Below are 22,901 nucleotides of genomic sequence, written 5' to 3' on the forward strand. Positions count from 1 at the left end.
TAAAGCCAGCGACTATGAAAGGCATGTGTAGGAACTCTGCGAGGCCACGTGTACACAGGCAGCACTCACCCTGACTTCAAGGTGCACAGACACACATTAGTGAACTCAGAGTAGGCACAGCCACACAAGTGAGAAGGTGCTTTCTCTATCACCGAGTAACTAAGCAACAGACAGATGGATAGATAAATGAAATAAACTGCGGAGGCCAACAGCAACCTCCTTCTATCAAGGTCTCACTGGATAGAGTCATTACAGAAATGCCAGAAAAGTGGTTTCTCTTCTAGTTTGGCTATGTGTCCATATTTATGAAGGAAGAGAACTGAAATGCATGATCTCTATTGTTCCTGTCCTTCTCTGAGTATCAGGACAATTCCCATTATCCTTGTTCTGACCTCCCCCTCCCAGTAGAGGCATGAAGTGCTGCTACTAATGATGAAATTGTCCCCTTTCAGGAGGCCCTCTGGAGGAACCCTTGGCTGTTCTACTTGTATCTGTTGGCCAAAAAGTTCATTGGAAACTTTTGTTTCTGATGTCTTACGGAAAACCCCCAATGAACTCTTTGGCTAACCCAATACTTTGCAGGGTTCCTCCCCAACCAGCCCCATTGTCCCCAGGGCATTTGCACTGCCCACCTGGCTGCCTTCTGCCACAGTGGGCTTTTAAGAAGTATATTATTTGAAAACCACTCCCCTTGAAATAATACCTTTGCATTTTCCCATCTGAAGATGGAGGCAGAGAGATGTTTCAGATGAAAAAATTGAACCCGGGATGGTAGAACTGCCTCATGGAACTGAAAACACTTTCAAGGACTCTGAGAAAAAAGGAACGTTAGAGATCATCTAGTCCCGTTCCTCGTTTTTATCCAGTCCTTTTATTTTACAGGTAAAAAAGCCTGAGGCCCAGAAACACTAAATGACTTTCTCAAGGTCTCACAGCTGGTTGGTGGCCTGGCCGGAGCCCAGGCCTCTCAACTCCCAGCCGGTCCACTGCGTAGCTTTCTTAAACTTTCTCTGCATGTTTCCTAGAGATCCTAAGAATTGATGGACGTACTAATCCCTGTAGGATTCCATTTCAGTGTCGCCCCGTCGTAAGCCGGCCTGAAGTCTGCTACAGTTCAGCTCTCGGGTTTGTCCTCAGATTCCGAGGCTGTGAGGTCCCAGTGAGGGCAGTTGTAGGACACCCCCGGCAGGTCTTTTCACTAGACGCCTGCTAGGGATTTGATACAAATCACTAGACAGCATGAGAAATAGTACCGCTTAATCACCTCGAAAAAGGGAAAAGAAGTCACGGATTGGTGCCCGAATCTTGCAGTTGTGGAATTAAATGATCTTGATTAGACTAGCATGTCTCCCCAGAGCCTCTAACCTAAACTCATATCCTGGGGCTTCTCTGAACACAGCGCCACCACCGCATGCTCTCTTCTTACGAGTCTCCTAATGAGACCGTCTGAGACCGTCCCATACGTGCAGCTTCCTTCCTAGATCTGAGACTCACTGGCCAGATCATCCTCATCTGGTCATCTGGTCTATCTGAGCCAGCCACAGTTGGTCTTTTTTTAAAGATTTAACAATGCCTTTATTATCCAGTTAAGGTCTTTTTGCTCCTTCCAAATTCATGTGTGTTGAGGAGGGCTGGGGCAGGGGTATAACTCCCCAAGTGTTTCTGTGAACCAGAACCGACCAGGCCAAGTTTACAGTCAAGCGTCAGATGACATTGATCTCAATCCATCACACTTAAGCAACCTTCTGTTTGTCTAGTTTTAACAAAATGGATACAGATTTTATAGTGGAAAAACATTTTCTTAATTTCTCTTCCCTCAACCCTTACAGTAAGCATTTTTGAGCAAGGCCAGGAATCAGCACTGAGTTGGGAGACTTCTGAATTTGAAATAGGTTAGTGCAGAGTGCACCTAGGCTTAGATTTGGGGGTCATCATTTGGCATCCATTTACATACTTTTAGAAATTAATACAGAAAAGTGTAACGAAGAAAATGTTAATTACTTTTGCCACCCAGACATAGTCATTATTATTGGGTGTTTTTTCCCCAGCCTTTTCTCTGTATTTTTTTAAAATTTATATGCTGGAGGTCAAATCCATCCAGTTGGTTCCCTAAGGTTTTATTCTGTTTTGGTTGACCACCTAACAAGAATTTTCCATTTTATTACAAATCTCCATACACATTCTTTTAATAGCTGCACAATATTCTGTTTTACAGGTAAATCATATTTTATTTAGCCATTTTCTATTGCTGGATAATAGATGTGAACATCCTCTAGAAGTAACACACATTCATGGATTTTCCTGTAAAAAATCATTATTGCAGATTTTTAATGGCCTAAAATTGCCCATCTGGCACACCTAAAGCCTTGGTTAAGAAATAGTGATTTAGAGATAAGACACAGATGCCTCCCCAAGAGGTCCTACATCTGGCTGTGTCATGGAAGAGCATACAAGCCCTCCCTAGAGAAGGGACCCCCTTCACGCTCTTGTCTCTGTTGTAGGTCATATACTTGACACCAGGAGAGAAAAACCGGAAGACACAGGGACAGCTTTCACTGCCTAGACTTTCCTTTAGTGACCCTGCTCCTTAGTACACACAGCTCTTCCACTTGAATCTCCTCAAAGATCTACTAGCATTTCAGGTCATTGCAGGGCGTGGGCATTCCGTGGAGCTGACCCGTCATGTTTGAAGAGTTTTCATATTCTTTCTTTGTCATATGCAATAATCAAGCCTCCAGTTTGGTCTAAGATTTTTAAAAAATCATCTTTAGAGTTGAACTGTCAGCATTTTGATGTCCAACATATCATTCCGTTGGTTCGTGGTCCATCAAAAAGGAGCAGTTTTCTTTTTTTTTTTTTCAATGTGAATATGGTAGAGAGTTTGGAAGCACACATTTTAACATAAATTGCTTCAATGCATTTTATAAAGGAGAGTGGCCCTTTCAGGACTGAAGGAGCATTGGTGAAAGCCAAGATTAATTAAAACTGTCATCAGCCTTGAAGATGGAAAACTTGTTTGGGGAGACAGGGTGACTCTAACCTATTAGATGAAATCATTTGTGACATCATTTCCCCCCAAAATATCATGTCCCTGATAAGTGCAAATGATACATGAATTGTCAGGAAAGAAAAACCTTTCACGTAGGTTGTGTCAACAGTGACAAAATACCTAATTGAAAGGTGAGAAACTCAGAGTAAGCAGCCTTCCACATGATACCCAACAACTGTTTTAACAGATGGCTCTGAGTGGTCCAGGGTTGTGGCATCATGTGGCAACTGGCCACAAATGTACTTACCCTTCACACCTCATTCGGTTCTAGTACACGTGCTCTCCACTTGACATAAAACCAACAAATGAAAATGTGGGTTCATTTCCAAGAAGTATTTTGGCATGTGGGTATTTGTTTTACAGAGATATTTATCTCCAGATTCCTTTCTCTAGTTGAGATGGTGAATTTAAAATAACCTGTTTGTTTAGAAGCATTACTTTTACACCTCATTTACTGTAGAAAGCAAATTACCGTGAACCTTTGACACTTGACCCAAAGGCCAAAAGTTGGCTTCAAAGGAACTTGGACAGTAGAAATACCAAACCTTGGGGAGGGGGTATGCTACACTGTCATTTAACACATGTCCCGAACACTTATTCGATCAAAGCAGAGAGTGTTAGGGCTCAGAGTTATAGCTCAGGCCCTCAGTCCCACCCCCTCGTTTTGCGGTAAGGCGGCTGAGGAGTGAGGGCTAGGGCCATCCTGGGCTGGGCAACAACACGTCAACGGGCTAGCGAAACCAGGAGCCTCAATTCCTTCCTACCCCATCCAAGGTACTTGTGCCATATGTGTGACACAGGGCAGTTGACCTTGAGCCAGGAGGAGAGCTCCAGGAGGATTCTGGAATCCACTGAAGACCAGCTAGTTAACCCAAGGCCATGGGAGGCGTCCCTGTGAAGTGACAAAGCTGGTCTAGGTGCATCTCATACATGTGTGTCTTTTGTCTTCTTTTTGGAGCCTCCAGGACGGTTCAGAGAAATGGTTTCCATCACGTTTAGTTAGCCTTTTCGATTTCAGGCCAGTTAGTAACCCCTTCCCTAAAACCCACCCTTCTGTTCATCACAGAGTCTAATGAAGTACTGTGAACCCAAGCTTTTGTTTTTCTGCAAAGCGTGTTTTAAAATTTGTCTTTTGCCTCTCAGAAGGAAGTCTTAAGGGAATTGAAAAGATTAATTAGTGACCTTTCACCTCTGTTACAATACTATGAATACGATGAATAGGTTGGGAATAAAGGTAGAAACATTTACCTTACGGCTGTGGAATCTATTAAATATACACCATGAAACTTCAAAGCACTTCCTGCCAAGACTGGGCGAGAGCTTGAATTTTTCACTACTTGAGAGGGGGGTGGGGATTGTTCAGCTCACAGATATGTGCAATGGATTCACAAATTGGAAATATGTGTTGTAAAACTGCAACAGCAAATCATTTTTGTAAATTAAAACTGTATTTGTGTTTACTTAACTGTGACTACTGTTCAGACTCTACTCAGAAATCCTTTTTATAGGCTTTCTTAGCAAAAAAAAAAAAAAAAAATTATTATTCCATACCTATGGATCATGTCTCAATCTTCTGTATATATGTTTTATTAATATGTAAATATTTAGATTTTTTTAAGATTACTATGTTCTTTTAAAAAAAAATTCCACGCAAGGCTAGTTGTGAAAATGGTGTATAACATGTGTTGTGATATCAAGTCCCAAGACGCCCTTTATGTCTGTTCTGGAAGAAAACAATAAATTACTTTAATTGAACTCGCCTGTCTCGTGCCTGTGCGCCAGCCCTCCCGCGTTTATGAAGAGGAGCCAATGCAAGCCATTAATTAAAAGGTATTTATTAATACTCTGGTGATCTTATGTGAAAGTTTTATCGTCTCTTTACTAAGTTAATTTTTAAAAATAAACGCACGGACCAGATTGCCACCAGAAAGAGCGTCTTGGAGCATCTCAAGTCACAGGCTCTGCCTGGCAATCAGATCAATGGCAAGGCCTACAGTAACACTTGAGCAGTAAGTACTGATATGCTTGAAGCCTAATTTTAAATGAATTAGGTGCCTTCATAATCTTCACTTAAAAGGTTAAGCCCCGCTTCTATGGAAACAACACATCAGAAGGACAAGTCAATCTCCTCTAATGCAAAGTGGCTGTTCAAACCTAATTGCTTTTATTCTCCTCTCTGAACACAGAAGGGCGCTACTCTTCACAGGCACTTGCCCCCTCCTGCCTCCAAAGGCCCCCCCGGGAGGGTCTGTCAGCTCTGTCCAGGCTTTGGTTCAGGATCCAGTTCTTGGGCCCTCGTTTGAGGGGATGGGGGTGGTGGGCTAGTCTACAGCTGGGAGGAGGGTAAGAAAGCCGTTGGATTGCAGGAATGAAGGTGACGAAGGTGAACTGCTTGGAAAGAAAGGAAATCGAAACTCCTGCCAACCGATTCTTCATGAACCCTCCATGTACCCTTGGAAGCTGAGGGTCTGGCCCCTACCTGCCCCTCATGCTGTAACCGCTCCCCTGCCCCCCACACACATGGCCCTTTTGCCGGGGAATTACTTGTATTTTTTTTTTTTAAATTATTGCTATGTCATGTGATTTGGCCCTGGGACACCTTTGTTCCCACCTCCTGGTGAAGATCTGTGCTCTCTAGTTCTCCTGGTTGACACCCTGAAGAGCTTTCTCATCCAGTGAGGGAAGGGGGTCGAGTGTCACCACCAGAAGGGACACCGCTTGCATTTCTGTAGAATAAGAGCTCACACACCTGCCTCAGTTGTCTCCCTCCTACAGGCCCACCCTTAAAACTAAGTATAGGTGGATGGCGGCTGACTCACTTCCCAGTCCTGTCCTCCAAGTCCTACCCAAGCACTTACTGAACACTTGTTGTCGGTAGGTGCTGTGTTGGTTTAGCACAGCCAGGGTTGGGAAGCAAGGGGTGAGGGCTGGAGCTGGGGCAGCCTGTCAGCCTGGGACCATCCCACAAAATGGGGCGGCTGTGGGGGCCACTGAAGGATTCTGAATAAGAGGTCTGATCAGAGTTACAGGCACCCTTGATGGGTCTGGCTAAAGTCTGGAATGTTGAGGGGAGGGGAGGGGCACGTCAGGAGCAGGGAGTCCCATTAAGAAACAGTGGGAACAACCAAGGATGGATAGAGGACCCCAGAGGACCAAGCCCCACATGCTAAAGCACAGGAGGACCAAGAGGACTCAGTGATGCACTAGCTCGGCTGGAGGAGGGAGTGCAGCCTTGGGGAGGAGGGAGGAGGTGTGGAAGACAACACCCAAGTCTCCCGCTGGGAACCGTGAGATTGGAAACATGGGGGGAGGGGCAGTTTGGGAAAAGATGACAGACAAGTTCAGGTGCGCATGGTACCCCATTTCTTCTTTCAGTGAGTGGTCGCTGAACACTTAGGGTCTGCCTGGTACAGTGCTGGGGGCTGGGGGCACAGCCGTGAGCCCCAAGGAACACCAGAGCATAAACTCTGTTGAGTTCCTGAGTTCCGGAACAAGAAGAGGGAACTTAAACTGAGCAGCTTTCTCCCAAGCTAGAGTTGATCAAGATTTGAAGCCCCATTCATCCCACATAACTCAAGTCTGAACTAAACTCCATCATAACAGAGGGGTCTGTCAGCTCACGAGAAGTCCCCAGTCCCCATCAAGTCACAGTCTTCCGGTCCCTTTGGGTAACTTACCATGCTCTGAGATTGTCTTGTTTATTTATGTTTATTATCTGTTTTCCCTCTGGAATCTAAGCATCATGATGTCACAGGGATCTTTAAGGCCACATAGATTTCAGTCCTTGGGGAAAACATGTTTTCAGGACCCCCACTTCTCATCCTCTCCAGCAGAGGTGGACTAGGACACACACTTCCCTCTCCCTCTTCTGTGTCTCATAGCCTTCAGTCATGTGGACTTTCTGTCCCTATGTTGACACTTCATAAGTGTCCATAACTCTGCTGGAGTTGTGGGTGCTGCCCAGGAGAATCCGGTAACTAATGATTCAGAACAAAGCTTTGAATTTTCAAAAACCAACTCCATTTGCGTTTTTGTAACCTCTGAACGTATGATATTGGTCATCCCTCCCAAAATACATATTATATGCATGCATGTATTATTTATTTCTATTTTGTTACCAGTGAAATTAAAAGAATGTAAAATGAGTCATAATGGGAAAGCTGAAGAACAATAAAGAAATGGAGCCCTTGTGGGATAGTCCACAGCATTCTGTGCTTTCATACTGATGTTCCAAATAGACTCAATACTTATGTGCCTTTTAATTGTTTTACTTTTTTTTTTTTTTTTTTTGCCATTTTTACCTGTTAATGCTGAGAAACTGAAGGACATTTTAAACTTAAACTTTGAAACTAAGCTACTTCAGCCAATTCCTTTCAAACACATTTCAAAAATGAAGCTGAGCAGTTGAAACTGCTGCTGGCCTGGGTCCTCTCACCATGGATAACCCGGAAAATGTTTTTCAGATGTTTGAAGCCCATATGCAGAGCTACAAGGGCGATGACCCACTTGGTTAATGGGAAAGTTACATGGGATGAGTAGAAGAGAATTTTCCTGAGAATAAAGAATACTTCAGTTCAGTTGCTCAGTCATGTCTGACTCTTTCAGACCCCATGGACTGCAGCATGCCAAGCCTCCCAGTCCATCACCAATTCCTGAAGTTTACTCAAACTCATGTCCATTGAGTCAGTGATACCGTCCAACCATCTTATCCAACCATTCTCCTCCCGCCTTCAATCTTTCCCAGCATCAGGGTCTTTTCAAATGAGTCAATTCTTTGCATCAGGTGGCCAAAGTATTGGAGCTTCAGCTTCAGTCCTTCCGATGAATACTCAGGACCAATTTCCTTTAGGATTGACTGGTTGGATCTCCTTGCAGTCCAAGAGACTCTCAAGAGTCTTCTCCAACACCAGAGTTCGAAAGCATCAATTCTTCAGTGCTCAGCTTCCTTTATAGTCCAACTCTTGCATCCACATGACTACTGGAAAAACCATAACCTTGACTAGACAGACCTTTGTTAGCAAAGTAATGTCTCTGCTTTTTAATATGCTGTCAGTTCAGTTCAGTTGCTCAGTCGTGTCTGACTCTTTGCAACCCCATGAACTGCAGCACGCCAGTTCTCTCTGTCCATCACCAACTCCCGGAGTTCACCCAAACCCATGTCCACTGTGTTGGTGATGCCATCCAACCATCTAATCCTCTGTCATCTCCTTCTCCTCCTGCCCTCAATCTTTTCCCAGCATCAGGGTTTTTTTCCAATGAGTCAGCTCTTTGCATGAGGTAGCCAAAGTATTGGAGTTTCAGCTTCAACATCAGTCCTTCCAATGAACACCCAGGACTGATCTCCTTTAGGATGAACTGGTTGGATCTCCTTGCAGTCCAAGGGACTCTCAAGAGTCTTCTCCAACATCACAGTTCAAAAGCATCAATTCTTCGGCACTCAGCTTTCTTTACAGTCCAACTCTGACATCCATACAAGACTACTGGAAAAACCATAGCCTTGACTAGATGGACCTTTGTTGGCAAAGTAATGTCTCTGCTTTTTAATATGCTGTCTAGGTTGGTCATAACTTTCCTTCCAAGGAGTAAGTGTCTTTTAATTTCATGGCTGCAATCACCAACTGCAGTGATTTTGGAACCCCAAAATAATAAAGTCTGTCACTGTTTCCATTGTTTCCCCATCTATTTGCTATGAAATGATGGGACCAGATGCCATGGTCTTAGTTTTCCTAATGTTGAGTTTTAAGCCAACTTTTTCACTCTCCTCTTTCACCTTCATCAAGAGGCTCTTTAGTTCTCCTTCACTTTCTGCCATAAGTGTGGTGTTATCTGTATATCTGAGGTACTGATATTTTTCCCAGCAATCTTGATTCCAGCTTGGGCTTCATCCAGTCCAGCATTTCTCATGATGTACTTTGCATATAAGTTAAAATAAGCAGGGTGACAATATACAGCCTGACATACTCCTTTCCCAATTTGGAACCCATCTGTTGTTCCATGTCCAGTTCTAACTGTTGCTTCTTGACCTGCGTACAGATTTCTCAGGAGGCAGGTCAGGTGCTCTGGTATTCCCATCTCTTGAAGAATTTTCCACAGTTTGTTGTGAACAAATTCATCAGAGCATCTAATGAAGGAATTTTTAGATAAGAAGTGATATCACAATGACCCAAGGTTCATCAATTATTGTTTAAAATTTGCCGAGTGCAATAGTGACCATCACCAGTTTTTGAGTTTCTGTACAACCAGGGGAGCAGAACCTGGTCAGCTCCTCTGTCAAACCTAGGGAGCTACTGCAACAACAGTACAGGATGTTTCAGACACACCTCACTGAAACCATTTGCCAACTCCAGCAAGAACTTCAGAACCTCTGCTGGATGCTCAGATTTTAAATCAAAGGTAACTCAAAATCAAATCCAGGGAATAGCCTGCATTTCTAAGAATCAGAGTCCACAACTTTCTGGAGAAACACCTGCAGCTGGTGATAAAGGGTCGAACATGGAACAAAGGGTGATCATGATTTCTAAATCAGGATATTCTGCACACCCATCTAAGCTTATGACAAAGCTTATGTTCAGCAATGTGTCATGTATTGCAAGGAGAAGCTTATTCGCCGAGAATTGGAGTTTTCTTTCAAAGAGCTGAGAGCCCAGAAATACAATCTATGGAGAAAGCATGAACAATGGGTAAATGAAGAGAGACATTATATGAAAAGGAAAGAAGCAAATGCTTTTGATGAACAACTATTAAAACAGAAAATGGATGAGCTTCATAAGAAGTTACACCAAGTAGCAGAGATGTCTCATGAGAACCTGCCCTCTTCCCAGGGGATGTCTTAAGTCAGTCCAGCATGTTTGGGGCCACACACAGACTCCCAGCAGGAACTAAGAGCTCTGAGTCTTCCAGCCATCCCTCAGCAGACCTCGAAGAATGTGGACAAGAAACCCAGAGAGGCAACTTCTGTTCCTCTCATGGCAAGTGCTGTCACCACTGCTCTGTTGTTCCCAGCCATCAACCAGAGTGTAGCTTGCCTGGCTCCTTTGGCAGGCCAGCCAGTGATGGACGCCATGTTTTCAGGGGTCAGCAAAGATGCCAGGTGTGTGAACAAAAGTACTCATGAATTCAGGCTACACAGTGGAGCAGAGGTCAAAGGAGTGTGTGAAACACAGAAGTTATTAACACAAGTTCCTTTCACACAACTCCAAACATATCACTGGCACTCATTCAGGCAACACTATCCAAAGTGTAGCCATCACCCACCGTGCACACAAAGTAAGCTCTTGGTTTCATCGTGAATATGTTTCAGGCTCCTACAGTTCCTGATATTTCTGATGACAAAGAGGAATGGCCATCTCTAGGTCAAAATGAAGATGCGTTTGAAACCAAGTTTCAAAAAAATGTAACATCTTCTGGGGCTTGGGGAGTCAGTAAGATCATCTCTTCTTTGTCATCTGCTTTTCCTGTATTTGAAGATGAAACAAAGAAAAGTATGGATTACCACAGCCAAAAAATAAACTTGCAGGAGCCAGGACCTTTGGAGAACGTTCCATGAGCTGGTTTCCTACAAAACCAAATGAAGTGCCTCACACTGATGAGTTTCTGGATGATTCAGCTGTGGGGGGTGTCCACGGCAACAAAAGCCTAGCGCCCAGCCCCAAGAGCCCAGGAGACTTTAGGTTCGCCATGCAGCTCACATCTATGCCCTTCCACAGGCTTCCCATGGACTCCATGCACCCACTGGAAGATAAAGAAAATATGGTAGCACACCAGCACACCCATGTGGCTTTGGATTCTTTCAAAAGAAACAAGGTGGAACCCTTGAAAGAGAAAGTTCAGTCCAATTGAAGAGATAAGTCGAGACTTAGTGTGCCCCACAGATGTCCCTTCTGCGTCCTTGCTCTGTCTGGGCCAGCTTGCTGCAGCCATGCTGACCAGCAAGGCAGAGTGGCACCCCCTGACTTTGCCATTGCAGAGGATCCGTCAGAAGCCAGCGCTGGGCTCCAGGCTGAATTGATGCAGGCTGGCTTGCTTGGGAATGTAGACACTCCAAACTTCACTGTTGAGAGAATTCCAGAGATGAGGAGTTGATTCTCAAACTTTTAGCTGGGCTTTCTAAACCAGTGAGTTCCTATCCAAATACTTATGAATGGACATGTAAGCTTCCAGCCATCAAGCCCAAGACTGAATTCCAATTAGGCTCATTGCTGGTCTACGTTGATCACCTTCTTGGAGAAGGGGCTTTTGCCCAAGTCTATGAAGTTACCCATGGAGATGTGAACAATAGCAAAAATAAGGAGAAATTTGTTCTATATCTGTACAATATAGAAGTGAATTTTAGAAAAAAAGTTAAGCTGATGAAAGTATGTTAAATGGAGAACACTCCTGAACTCCAGGTGTGCACACTCTCCAAAACAATGCCATCAAGATTCCAAATGTTGAGGGCCCTCAATGTGAATAGGGAGCAAAAAAAAAAAAAAAAAAATCCATCTTACAAAGGAAATTGAGCATCCTACATTGGTTCAATGAAGTGGTGGACCAACTGCACATTCCAGAAGGAGAATTGCTTTCTGCTGTCCTCAAGCAGTGGAGGGAGGAAGACTACATTACAATAGATGGCATTTACTCTGTATATGACTGAATTAAGAATTCTGTACATTGATGTATTACTAACCACTGAATAGGGGGAAATCAGACTCAGTTAACAGTCCCCTTCCTCTCTTGTAATCAACACTGCAGCACTGCCCTGTCTTTAGGAGAAGTATCTCACTGGTGTGAAGCAATGCCACCTTCCTCCACTGCGACCTCACAGACGCTCCCTGTAACACAGACCCAGAGCTGTGGGCATCTTGGACTCAGTAAGATTTTGCTTGTTTCTGTGGTTTGTGTCATGGACTGTTCAAGTGTGTGTGTCCTCCCTGCCTCCCTGGAAGCCATGACCACAGCTGGTCTTTCCCTGTCTCTGGGTGGATGGGCTCAACGGTCATGGAGGACTGGGTATATTTTAAACGTCCAGCTGACTCCTGGATGTTGGCTGGTGGACCCCAAATACACCTTGAAAATGCCGAGGCTAGCATTTTGACATTCAGCTTTAGAAAATGAGCAAACTCTCAGAGACCAAAAAATGACTTTTGATTGGAAAGTACCCAATGACTTTGGAGGTGGAAAATAGGAGGTGGTGGAAGCTGACAAAATGAGTCTGAATTCATTTGAAAGATTGAATGCAAGAGAGAAGTCAAGAAATGCTCTAGAAATTGAGAGAGAGACATAGGCCCCTCCCATCCTTCTCCCATTTAAACATAAAATTATTGAAATTGAAGCTGTGATTTTGGTACAAGAATAGACAGATCCATGAAACAGAGTGGAGATTTAAGTAAAAATTTGTCTCTATACAGCATATATTAAAAGTATTGTTATAATCAGCATAACATATGTTCAGCTGCTATAACAAAGAGCGCCCCCCCCTCCACAGTAAGGCACTCAAATGCAAAACAGATTTTTTTCCCTCCAACTGATAATAGCCTAGAAGTGGGTGTGGGGGTCCAGGGTGGTCATAGGCAGCTCTGCTTCATGTGGTCATCCAGAAACCCAGTTATATCCATCTTACTGTGCTGTCACCCCTGGGAAACATCCTCACCCAAGTGGTCAAAGCTGACTCACCAGCACAAATCTATATTTAAGACTCTGGGAAGCGGGAGTAAGAGTGGAGGGGAAATGGGGCTTCCCTGGTGGCTCAGTGGTAAAAATAAATCCACCTGCCAATGTGGGAGACAGATTCAATCCATGATCCAAAAAGATCCCACAAAACAATTTAAAAGAAAAGAGTGGAGGGGAAGGTCAAAGAATTGAAAAACTTCTGAGCACACAGAGATTTGTACACAAATGTTCAGAGCAGCATTATTCATAGTAGCCAAAAATCAGAAACTTGAATTTTCAGACTCAAGTTTTTGGACATCAGTCCATCAACTGATGAATGGATAAAGTGTGGTATACCCATACAATGAAATATTATTCAGCAATTAAAGAAAATAAAATACTGATACATGCTGATATGGATGAATCTTGAAAACATTATGCTAAGTGAAGGAAACTAGACACAAAGGTCAGATATACTATGATTCCATTTATATGAAATGTCCACATTAGGCAAATCTGAAGAGACTGGGAGTATTGTAATTAGCAGTTGTTTAGGGCCAGGATGGGGAGCAGTAATAGGAAGTCACTGCTAAGGGATGCAGAGTTTCCCTTTGGAATTATGAATATGTTCTAAAATTAGATAGTGGTGATGGTTCACAACCCTGAATACATTAAAAACCACTGACTTGTATACTTAACTTTTTCTAAACTTTTATTTTTTGGCAGCATGTGGGATCTTAGCTCCCCAACCAGGGATCAAACCTGTGGTCCTGCCATGGGAGCACAGAGTCTTAACCACTGGACACCAGGAAAATTGCCTATACACTTTAAAAGGGCAAGATTTATAGTATGTGAATTGTACCTCAAATCAAGCTGTTAAAAACTTACAGTACAGTTGGACCCTCTTATCCTGCTCTATGTGTGACAATTCCAGTATTTCAAGGATTTAAACAAAAAACTAGAAAATTTGAAATTAATATTTATACAAGCTTGAGGAGAGAAAGGATTTCTTAAATATGATGCCATAGGAAGAAATAATCAACTAAGAATTATTTAATTACAAATTTTTAAGTGTACTTCAAAAAGTTTACAAAGAAAAAGAGCAAGTGAGAAGATGAGAAATATATATGCAGAATAAATGATTTTGAAGAAAGAATATACTTATACATATCCAACTGTCATAAATCAAATGGCCAATAAACATTAAAATGCTAAAAATTAAACCAAGAAATGCAAATTAAATAGTGGAAAGAAAATTATGGTTATTCACTGGCAAATATTGAAAGATAGCACCAGTATTTCTCTCTGTGCTGAAGGGAACTCTTAGCCATTATGAATAGACATGTTCATTGCTACAATATTTCTGATGGCAGTTTGGAAATAAATATCAAATTTGTTTAAAACTTTTGACCCAGCAATTTTACCTGAAGGAATTCATCTGTAAGAAAGAAAGATTTGCCCCAAAATCAAGGTACAGGGTATTAACCACAATATTGTTTAAATATTTTTAAAAATTAAAATAATTTTCATGTTATCATGTAAATTTACATTTAAATTATAATACATCCTTAAATTAAAATACTATACAGGCATTTTGTGTCTTAAAGACTTAAATATTTAAGACATAACACCATAAGACTCCTAGAAAAGAACATAGATAGGCAAAACATTCTTCGAGACATAAATTGTACCAGTGTTTTCTTAGGTCAATCTGCCAAAGCAATAGAAATAAAAACAAATATAAACAGATGGGACCTAATCAAACTTACAAGCTTTTGTACAGCAAAGGAAACCATAAACAAAACAAAAAGGCATCCTATGGACCAGGAGAAAATATTTGCAAATAATGTGACCAACAAGGGCTTAATTTCCAAAATATATGAACAGTTCATACAACTCAACAACAACAAAAACAATCCAAATGAAATCGTGCCATTTGCAGCAACATGGATGGACCTAGAGATGATCATACTAAGTGAAGTAAATCAGAAAGAGAAAGACAAGTGTCACATGATAACATTTATATGTGGCATTTAAAGGACAAAGGCATATATCTATGAAGCAAACAGACTCTCAGAGAACAGACTTGTGGTTGTCAAGCCGGGGAGGTAGGAGAGGGGTGGATTGGGAGTTTGCAATTAGCAGATGCAAACTATTATTTGTAGAATGAATGGACAACAAAGTCCTATTATAGTGCAGGGAACTATATCCAATATCATGTGATAAACTATAATGGAAAAGAATATGCAAAAGAATGCATATATGTATGTATAACTGAGTCCCTTTGCTCTACAGCAGAAATTAACACAACACTAAATCAACTACACTTCAATAAGTTTTTAGAAAAGAATACATCCATTTTCAGTGGTTTACACAGATCAACAGTCAAGAGACAAAGAAAAGCAGATGAACAAAAACAATACTAAATTTTTTTTTTTAATACACAAACTCAAAACAAAGTCTAAGGGGACATACGCCCAACTACTGATAGCTACCTCTGAATGGTTAGATTATGGGAACTTAAAAATTTTCTTCTTGTTATTTACTAAATTAACTTTCCTATAATGAACAGGGAATGAAAAGGGAGGTTATTCTTAAGACTTTTTAATAGTGCAGAAAAATATTTATAGCATGAAGAAATGCCATATAGTTAAAGCTATGGTTTTTCCACTAGTCATGTATGGATGTGAAAGTTGGACCATAAAGAAGGCTGAGCGCTGAAGAATTAATGCTTTTGAACTGTAGTGCTAGAGAAGACTGTTGAGAATCTCTTGGACAGCAACGAGCTCAAACCAGTCAATCTTGAAGGAAATCAACCCCGAATATACATTGGAAGGGCTGAAGCTGAAACTCCAGTACTTTGGGCACCTGATGCAAAGAGCTGACTCACTGGGAAAGACCCTGATTCTGGGAAAGACTGAAGGCAAAAGGAGAAGGGGGTGACAGTGCATGAGATGGTTGGGTGGCATCCAATGGACATGAGATTGAGTGGACTCCAGGAAATGGTGAAGGACCAAGAAGCCTGGTGTGCTGCAGTCCACAGGGTCGCAGAGAGTCGAACACGACTGAGCAACTAAATGACAACAAAATATTAAACAGTATGTTCAGCCTGATCCTACTTTTTATTTCAGAAACTCCTTTATTTTTATAAAGTTAGATTAATGGTCATTGTGTGCAACTATAGCCAAATTGCAGCATGTTCAAAAACATACCTACATCAACAACCTCCTACAGCTTTAAAAAGGTACAGATGTTGTGTTACCCATTGGCCTGATCACATTCTGTAAAAGCAATATTTACACACACACACACACAGAAAAAAAGAGGTTGTTAACAGTGGTTAGCTCTGGGTGGTAGAATTATATGTGACTGAAAAAATTATTTGTGTAAGTTTTCTAAAATGACACTTATTTTTGTTGTTGTTCAGTCGCTCAGTTGTGTCTGATTTTTTGCAATCCCATGGACTGCAGCACACCAGGGTTCACTTATCATTTTCTAAAATGAAAAAATGAACATAACATTGTAAATCAACTATATTCCAATAAAAATTTAAATATTTGAAGGTAAAGGAAGAAAAGGCTCACAGGTCTATATTATGTGTATGTATGTCATGCTTACTGCTTAGACACTGTTAGGAATACCTGAAGTATCAATGTAAAGTCTTATAACACAGAGTTCCAAAGAATCATATAAGCTCCAGTGAAAGCTTCACCTTGTTGCTCCAATAATACGTATGTTGAACCCATTTACAGAGCTCGGGAAGTCAGTGCTCCACTGTGAATGGGGGGAAAAGTCATTCTGCAGCTTAACACAAAAAGCATATCGTCTCTGTAGCTTGAAAGGACACTGGAGCTGATGATTTATAAAAAATGTATCAGCTTCAAGATAAGAAGAAACCCATCGGACGTCTAAATGCATCTGACACATCAGTTCAAATGACAATTCCACCAGGGCCCTTGGGATTTGGGAAGACTGGCTACCTAAGAAAAATAAAACTGATGGGTTCCTGTAATAAATGAAACCAAGACGTGAGCAGCCAAGCCACGACAGTCTTCACTCACATGCTTATCCCTCTGTGCAAAGTGACAGGGACTTAACAGATGGGATTGATGCTGTCAGGACCACAGGTAACACCCACTCTCTGTGGCTACCAACCAACACGGATTGGACACATAGCACAGGCCAGGCCCTGTCCTAATGCTTTAAAGAAGCGAAGTCACTCAGTCCTGTCCGACTCTTTGCAACCCCGTGGACTGTAGCCCACCAGGCTCCTCCGTCTATGGGATTCTCCAGGCAAGAATACTGGAGTGGGTTGCCATTTCCTTCTCCAGGGGATCTTCCCGAGCCAGGGATCGAACCCAGGTCTCCCACATTGCAGGCAGACACTTTAACCTCTGAGCCACCAGGGAAGCAATGCTTTAAAGTCCAGTGTAACTCACCTAATCCACAAAAGCATCCTGTGAAGTAACTGCTACGTTTATCCCCATTTAACAGATGAAAAAAGTGAGGCAGTTTATTCCAATTCACTAAGGAGTCATTTTTAGCCAAGATTTGAATCCGGGAAGTGTGACACCAGCTCCCATTCATCCAGACTTTCGGTAAAATGTTCACAATAACCCCTCTGAGGGCCAGGCCTATAGGAGTTGCCTTCACTAAGCCCTTTATTCTTGACCTCAAGGCTGGTCAGGGTGCCTTGACCAGCACTCCACTTTCCAGGGTGACCCTGAGCCCCACAGACACAATACCCAGGAGGTTGGGCAGCATCAGCTAGAGAAGAAACCAAACCCACAAATCCCAAAAGACATTTAGCAAACCAACAACTATTTACCAGGCCACTACAGTAGGGGGTCCTGCCCCAGGAAAGGGGACTAAGAGTACCTAACATGCGGTCCCTGCTTTCAGGGGTAGATGAGGGCATAGGACATCACCCAGTACAATTACAGAGTCTGGACAAGCTCCAGGAGCTCTGGACCTGCAGGTTCCTCTAACCACCAATAGAAAATATTCAGGAAAAAAATTTCAGAAAGTTCCAAAAAGCAAAACTTGAATTTGCCCCACGCCTAACCTGCTCTTTACATTGCATTTTTATTTACACTGCATTTTAGTTTACACAAAAGCATTGAACCAGGAGCGATAATACTGTCCTAAGTACTTTACAGACAAGAATTCAGTTGATCTCAATTCTAAGCTTGGAAGTACTACTAGGATTCTTCGCATTCTACAGATGAGGAGACTGAGTTAGCTTAAGTAACTTGCCCAGAGTGCTAATAAATGGCAGAGATGGGATTCAAACCCAGGCATTCTGATCTAGAGCCTGTGCTTCTAATATCTGTGCTATAGGATGTACTTCTAGGTACATGTCTTGAATGTCTGTTCTCTGTCAGACCTTAAGTGTTTTAACTAAATCATCTTGTTTGAAATACCCTCAACATACTGTCAGAAAGAGCCAGGGAAATAGCCAGTGTCTTAACCTGAAACAGGTTCTTTATTAAAAGGATTCCAGATGTACACAGCAGAGTGGTTAGCAGATAGACTTTTGTCATCAGATTGACCACGGTTTAAATACTGACTCAGCTGTCTTTTTTTTTTTTTTTTTTAATATTTATTTACTTGGCTGTATCTTAGCCTGTCTTAGTTCCCCGACCAGGAATGGAACCCAAGTCCCCTACATTGGAAGGCAGATTCTTAACCACCAGACCACCAGGGAAGTCCTCTCAGCTATCTTTTTATTCCTAATTTCCTCTGCCTTTTCACTGTCCATCTGTCCACTCAAAGAATTAGAGGAGACACACTGAAATGCAGGTCAGACTATCCCCAGAATGATGAGAGCCACTGAAAACCCTCCACGTCAGTGGGGAGACATTTGCTGCAGGTGGAAGGGCTGCGGAAGCCAGAGGGTGTGATGCCCCAAATCAATGACCCTCAGAGTATGATTCTGTAGATGGGCGGCAGCAGCATCACCTGGGAAACTTGTTAATGATGTAAAACCTCCTGCCCCGCCCCAGGTCTGCTGACCCAACAGATCTGGCGGGAAGCTCAGTGTGTTTGGACGAGGCCTGCAGATCACCCAGATGCACGATGAAGTTCAAGAGCCACAGCGCCAGGAGAGCTGGGAGATATGGGGAGGCCCCAACCTCAGAGCACAACGTGGACAACCAGCAACTAGTGACTAAGGACAACAGTGTGAATTTGCTCCCTTAACAAGTCAGGGTGGATTCAGTACTTTCCCTGGGCTAGGATCACTGCCCCTGGCCTTCTGATCGGAGGAAACCGGGAGGTATTAATCTCAGAAGCTACTGGAGGTGCCAGTCCCCCGGTGGCTGGTTGGAGGCAGGACAAGCATGTGAAGAAGTTCAGACCTGGGCCCTCTCTATTTTAGCTGCTGGACAGAGGCCCCTAAAGGGCAGGGACTAACCCCAGAACCCTCACTCCCTTGGGCCACATGCTTAGCTGGCCACTCCCTCCAGTGTGGAGGGAGCAAGTGGGCCACTTGCTCAGTGTGTGTTCATTCTGGACCTCCCCTCCATCCCTTCTGTGGTTGCCCTGGACAGTCACATAACCCACTCCACGGCCTTGACTAGCACTCTGCCCTCCAAGATGACCCTGAACCCCACAGACATGATGCCCAGGAGGTTGGGCAGCATCAGCTGGAGAAGAAACCAAACCCACAAACCCCAAAAGACATTCAGAAAACTGACAGCTATTTACCAGGCCACTACAGCAGGGGGTCCTGCCCCAGGAAAGGGGACTAAGGTATCCAACATGCGATCCCTGCTTTTTAGGGGTAGATGAGGGTGTAGGACATCACAGCACAATTACAGAAGCTGGACAAGCTCCAGGAGCTCTGGATCCTCGGGTTCCTCTAACTGCCAATAGAAAATATTCAGGAAAAAAAAAAATCCAGAAAGTTCCCAAAACCAAAACTTGAATTTGCCCCATGCCTGGCCTGCTATTTACATTTCATTTACATTGTGTTAGGTATTAATGGTATTAGGTAGGTTATATGCAACCATTCAGAGAAGGCAATGGCACCCCACTCCAGTACTCTTGCCTGGAAAATCCCATGGACAGAAGAGCCTGGTAGGCTGCAGTCCATGGGGTCGCTTAGAGTCGGACACGACTGAGTGAATTCACTTTCACTTTTCACTTTCATTCACTGGAGAAGGAAATGGCAACCCACTCCAGTGTTCTTGCCTGGAGAATCCCAGGGATGGGGGAGCCTGGTGGGCTGCTGTCTATGGAGTCGCACAGAGTCGGACACGACTGAAGGGACTTAGCAGCAGCATGCAACCATTAGGCCGTTTTATCAGAGAAGGCACTGGCGACCCACTCCAGTACTCTTGCCTGGAAAATCCCATGGGCGGAGGAGCCTGGTAGGCTGCAGTCCATGGGGTCGCTAAGAGTCGGACACGACTGAAGGGACTTAGCAGCAGCATGCAACCATTAGGCCGTTTTATCAGAGAAGGCACTGGCGACCCACTCCAGTACTCTTGCCTGGAAAATCCCATGGGCGGAGGAGCCTGGTAGGCTGCAGTCCATGGGGTCGCTAAGAGTCGGACACGACTGAAGTGACTTAGCAGCAGCAGGAGCAGCAGCAGGCCATTTTATATAAGGGACTTGAGCAAGCAAGGATTTTGGTATCTGCGGGGTTTCCTAGAACCCATCCCCTGCAGACACCCAGGGCTGACTGTATATACAGAGACATGGGAGGAGGTAAATCTTGCAGCCAAGTGGTCAAAAACCTTGGAAACTAGAGTAACTAATTCCAAACAGATTCTATAGGCCAGGGTTTCCCCAAAGTAGAAGTATATTTCTCAGAATTTTCTCTAGGTAGAACTTTTAATACATGTTATGGGACTAAATGGGTTCTAGCACCCACACCAACAGGTAAGTCTCAGGACCCCAGTCAGGCATCCTGCAAATCCACTCAGCTCTGACAGTCTCTACTCAGAGATAACATCAGATCCCACAGCTTAGGGGCTTGGTCCTATAAGACTGCCGCTGCTCCACTCAGACTAGTCCAGGTTGTCACCTATGCTTCTGATCAACCAGCTATATACCAGAGGTTGCCACAGCTTTCTCAGGTTCGAGTCATTTGCAAGAGCAGCTCATAGAAACATTTTACTTACCGGATCATTGTTATTGCTGTTCAGTCACTAAGTCGTGTCTGACTCTGTGACACCAAGGACTGCAGCATGCCGGGCTTCCCTGTCCTTCACTATCTCCTGGAGTGTGCTCAAACTCACGTCCACTGTGTCAACTTTCATTTCACTACACCAGCAGGAGAGGATGTAACTCAGGAACAGCTAGACTGACAAGATGTGTAGGGAAAGGGAAGGGGGCCTGGAGAGTCCATGTTCTCTCCAGGTACCACTGTCCCAGCACCTCCATGTGTTCACCAACCCAGACGCTCTCTAACCCCCCCCCTTTTGATTTTTAATGGCTTGACAGCCTTACGTAGGCATGATTGATTACATCATTGGCCACTGGCCCCTCTTTGCTGGGTCAGAGGGGGTGGGATTAAAAGTTCCAACCCTCCAATCACAGGGTAGACTCCATGGCAACCAGCCCCCACCCTTATGTGCCTCCAAAAGTCACCTCACTAGTGTTAACAAGAGACACCTTTGAGGTATCACCACTTAGAAAATCCCTAGAGTTCAGGAAGCTCTCTGCCAGAAACAGGATGAAAACCATGGCCTATTTCTTACTATAAATCACAATATCCCAGACAAAAGAGTCTTGCAGTCTCATAGGTCTTACACGTCCTGGATTGGATGGTTTCACAGGTATCTTACCTGCAGGACCTCTTCAATTGTGAATCTCTGGAGGGGTACGTCGCAGGCTACATCTTACAAACGTTTCAATACAGAACCCTTTCACTGAGGGCTAGTGCGCCGCCGTGTCACAAGCTCAATTTGTAGATTTCAGTCGGTGGGTCAGTGGGTCTGTTCCTGCTGTGATTTCCTCAGTTTTTTGAAAATACAGCTCCGGAGGTCTCCTCACGGCTCCTCTGAAGCAGTTACTGCCCCAGGTGAGTCTAATGTATCATCAAGCTTGGGAGCGACTGATTTTCACTGTTGCAGCTGAATTCTAAGGGCCAATGAAGATGATAAAGGACAGCTGGGTGAAGAAGGAATTATAGGCAAGACTTTATGGCTTAGATATGGGGGCCATGAGTGGGATGGGGATCAGTGAGTGGATGTGGGGGCTGTGAGGGGGAGTCTGGGGGCACTGAGGGAATATGGAAGCCCTGAGGGGGAACAGAGGTACACAAAGTAAGGAACACTTTGTGGAGGGACCCTGTGGTTCACAAACTATCTTCCAACACACCAGCTCTTTCTTACAATCCCATGAGGTGGGGAGGAAAATTACTTCTGTTTTCCTTGGTTTAAGGAATCCCAGACTGTGTGGACAGGAGTTTGTTTTTCTTTACATTGTCCCATACCCGACTCCTCTCTGCACTCTGAGGAATTACTTGAGGTAAATGAGGACCATTAGCATCCCAGCCAGCAGACAGCAGCCCAGACTGTGCTCAGGACCCAACATCACTGTTGTCACTGCCGTGCAGGCCCTGGGAGGCCATTTACCTGCCCTTTTTCCAAATCTGGTTCCCTGGCCTTCTCTTCTTGACCATGGTGTGAGCCACCCTGTCTCCCTCCAAATCAACCTTTTCTAAGTTAGCTAGGGTAGGCTTCCATGGCTTGTAAGAAGCTTGGCTTGAATGAGAAAGGTTAAGTGTGGGCATGAACCTCCATTTCAAAATTCATAATTCACATCTTCTTTTGTGCCCAGCTGGAGGCCTAAAAAGTATAATGAGTTCGATTTTAGTCTTATGATAGTGTCAGTGATGAATGTCCAAGTGGGAATTTCTAGTAGCCATTTGGAGATAAAGGTCTAGTATAAGGGGTAGAGGCCAAGGTAAAAATATGGATTTAGGGATCAATTCCACTGAAATCATGGATATGAATGACAGAGCTTGTAACATAGGTCAAGCTGTGACAGCAAGCACTGAACACATTTTGGTGAGCCAAGGTGAACAGATTTGTTTGCAAAGTCCTAAGAAGACTCTGGAAAGAGAAGAAACACAGTTTGGCAGAGGGAAGTGGAAAGGCAAGACATTTGAGAAGATTCAGAGTCAGATGCCACCTATGTCTAGAGAGGCAATTTCTTAATATTGAAAAGTGACAGTAATACAAAAAAAGCAAAACTTTCATTCAACAGTATG

The 22,901-nt window shown here is 43.6% G+C and overlaps 1 protein-coding gene, 1 long non-coding RNA gene and 1 pseudogene across 25 annotated transcripts in view; 2 read left to right on the plus strand and 1 right to left on the minus strand.

The window, feature by feature from the left end:
• Positions 1 to 4,804, plus strand: part of BEND7 (BEN domain containing 7) — an 87,814-nt gene extending 83,010 nt beyond the window's left edge. For 7 of the 22 annotated variants that reach the window (XR_015139624.1, XR_015139626.1, XR_015139615.1 and 4 more), the window contains one exon: positions 883 to 4,301. Coding sequence is in view for 10 of the 22 variants with exons in the window: in XM_086334290.1 (XP_086190416.1) it covers positions 883 to 896 (14 nt within the window). In the remaining 12 variants the exon portion in view is untranslated. Of the gene's footprint in view, positions 1 to 725 lie in introns of all 22 variants that reach the window. The other 15 variants (XR_015139617.1, XR_015139621.1, XM_086334283.1 and 12 more) reach the window with 7 other exon arrangements.
• Positions 1 to 21,611, minus strand: part of LOC147361024 (uncharacterized) — a 46,630-nt gene extending 25,019 nt beyond the window's left edge. The window contains exon 1 of one of the 2 annotated variants that reach the window (XR_015139649.1): positions 21,472 to 21,611. This is a non-coding gene — a long non-coding RNA (uncharacterized LOC147361024). Of the gene's footprint in view, positions 1 to 20,805; positions 21,130 to 21,471 lie in introns of those variants that run through there. The other variant, XR_015139648.1, reaches the window with a different exon arrangement.
• LOC147361025 (mitotic checkpoint serine/threonine-protein kinase BUB1 pseudogene) lies at positions 7,486 to 14,095 on the plus strand (annotated as a pseudogene). The gene is made up of 2 exons (XR_015138803.1): positions 7,486 to 7,558; positions 9,166 to 14,095. The product of XR_015138803.1 is annotated as a mitotic checkpoint serine/threonine-protein kinase BUB1 pseudogene (transcript).
• Positions 21,612 to 22,901: the final 1,290 nt, after the last annotated feature.

This window comes from Bos grunniens, chromosome 13 (genome assembly GCF_055505025.1).
Source record: "Bos grunniens cultivar Pamir isolate PY7600 chromosome 13, Bosgru_T2T1.0, whole genome shotgun sequence".
Lineage (NCBI taxonomy): Eukaryota > Metazoa > Chordata > Mammalia > Artiodactyla > Bovidae > Bos > Bos grunniens.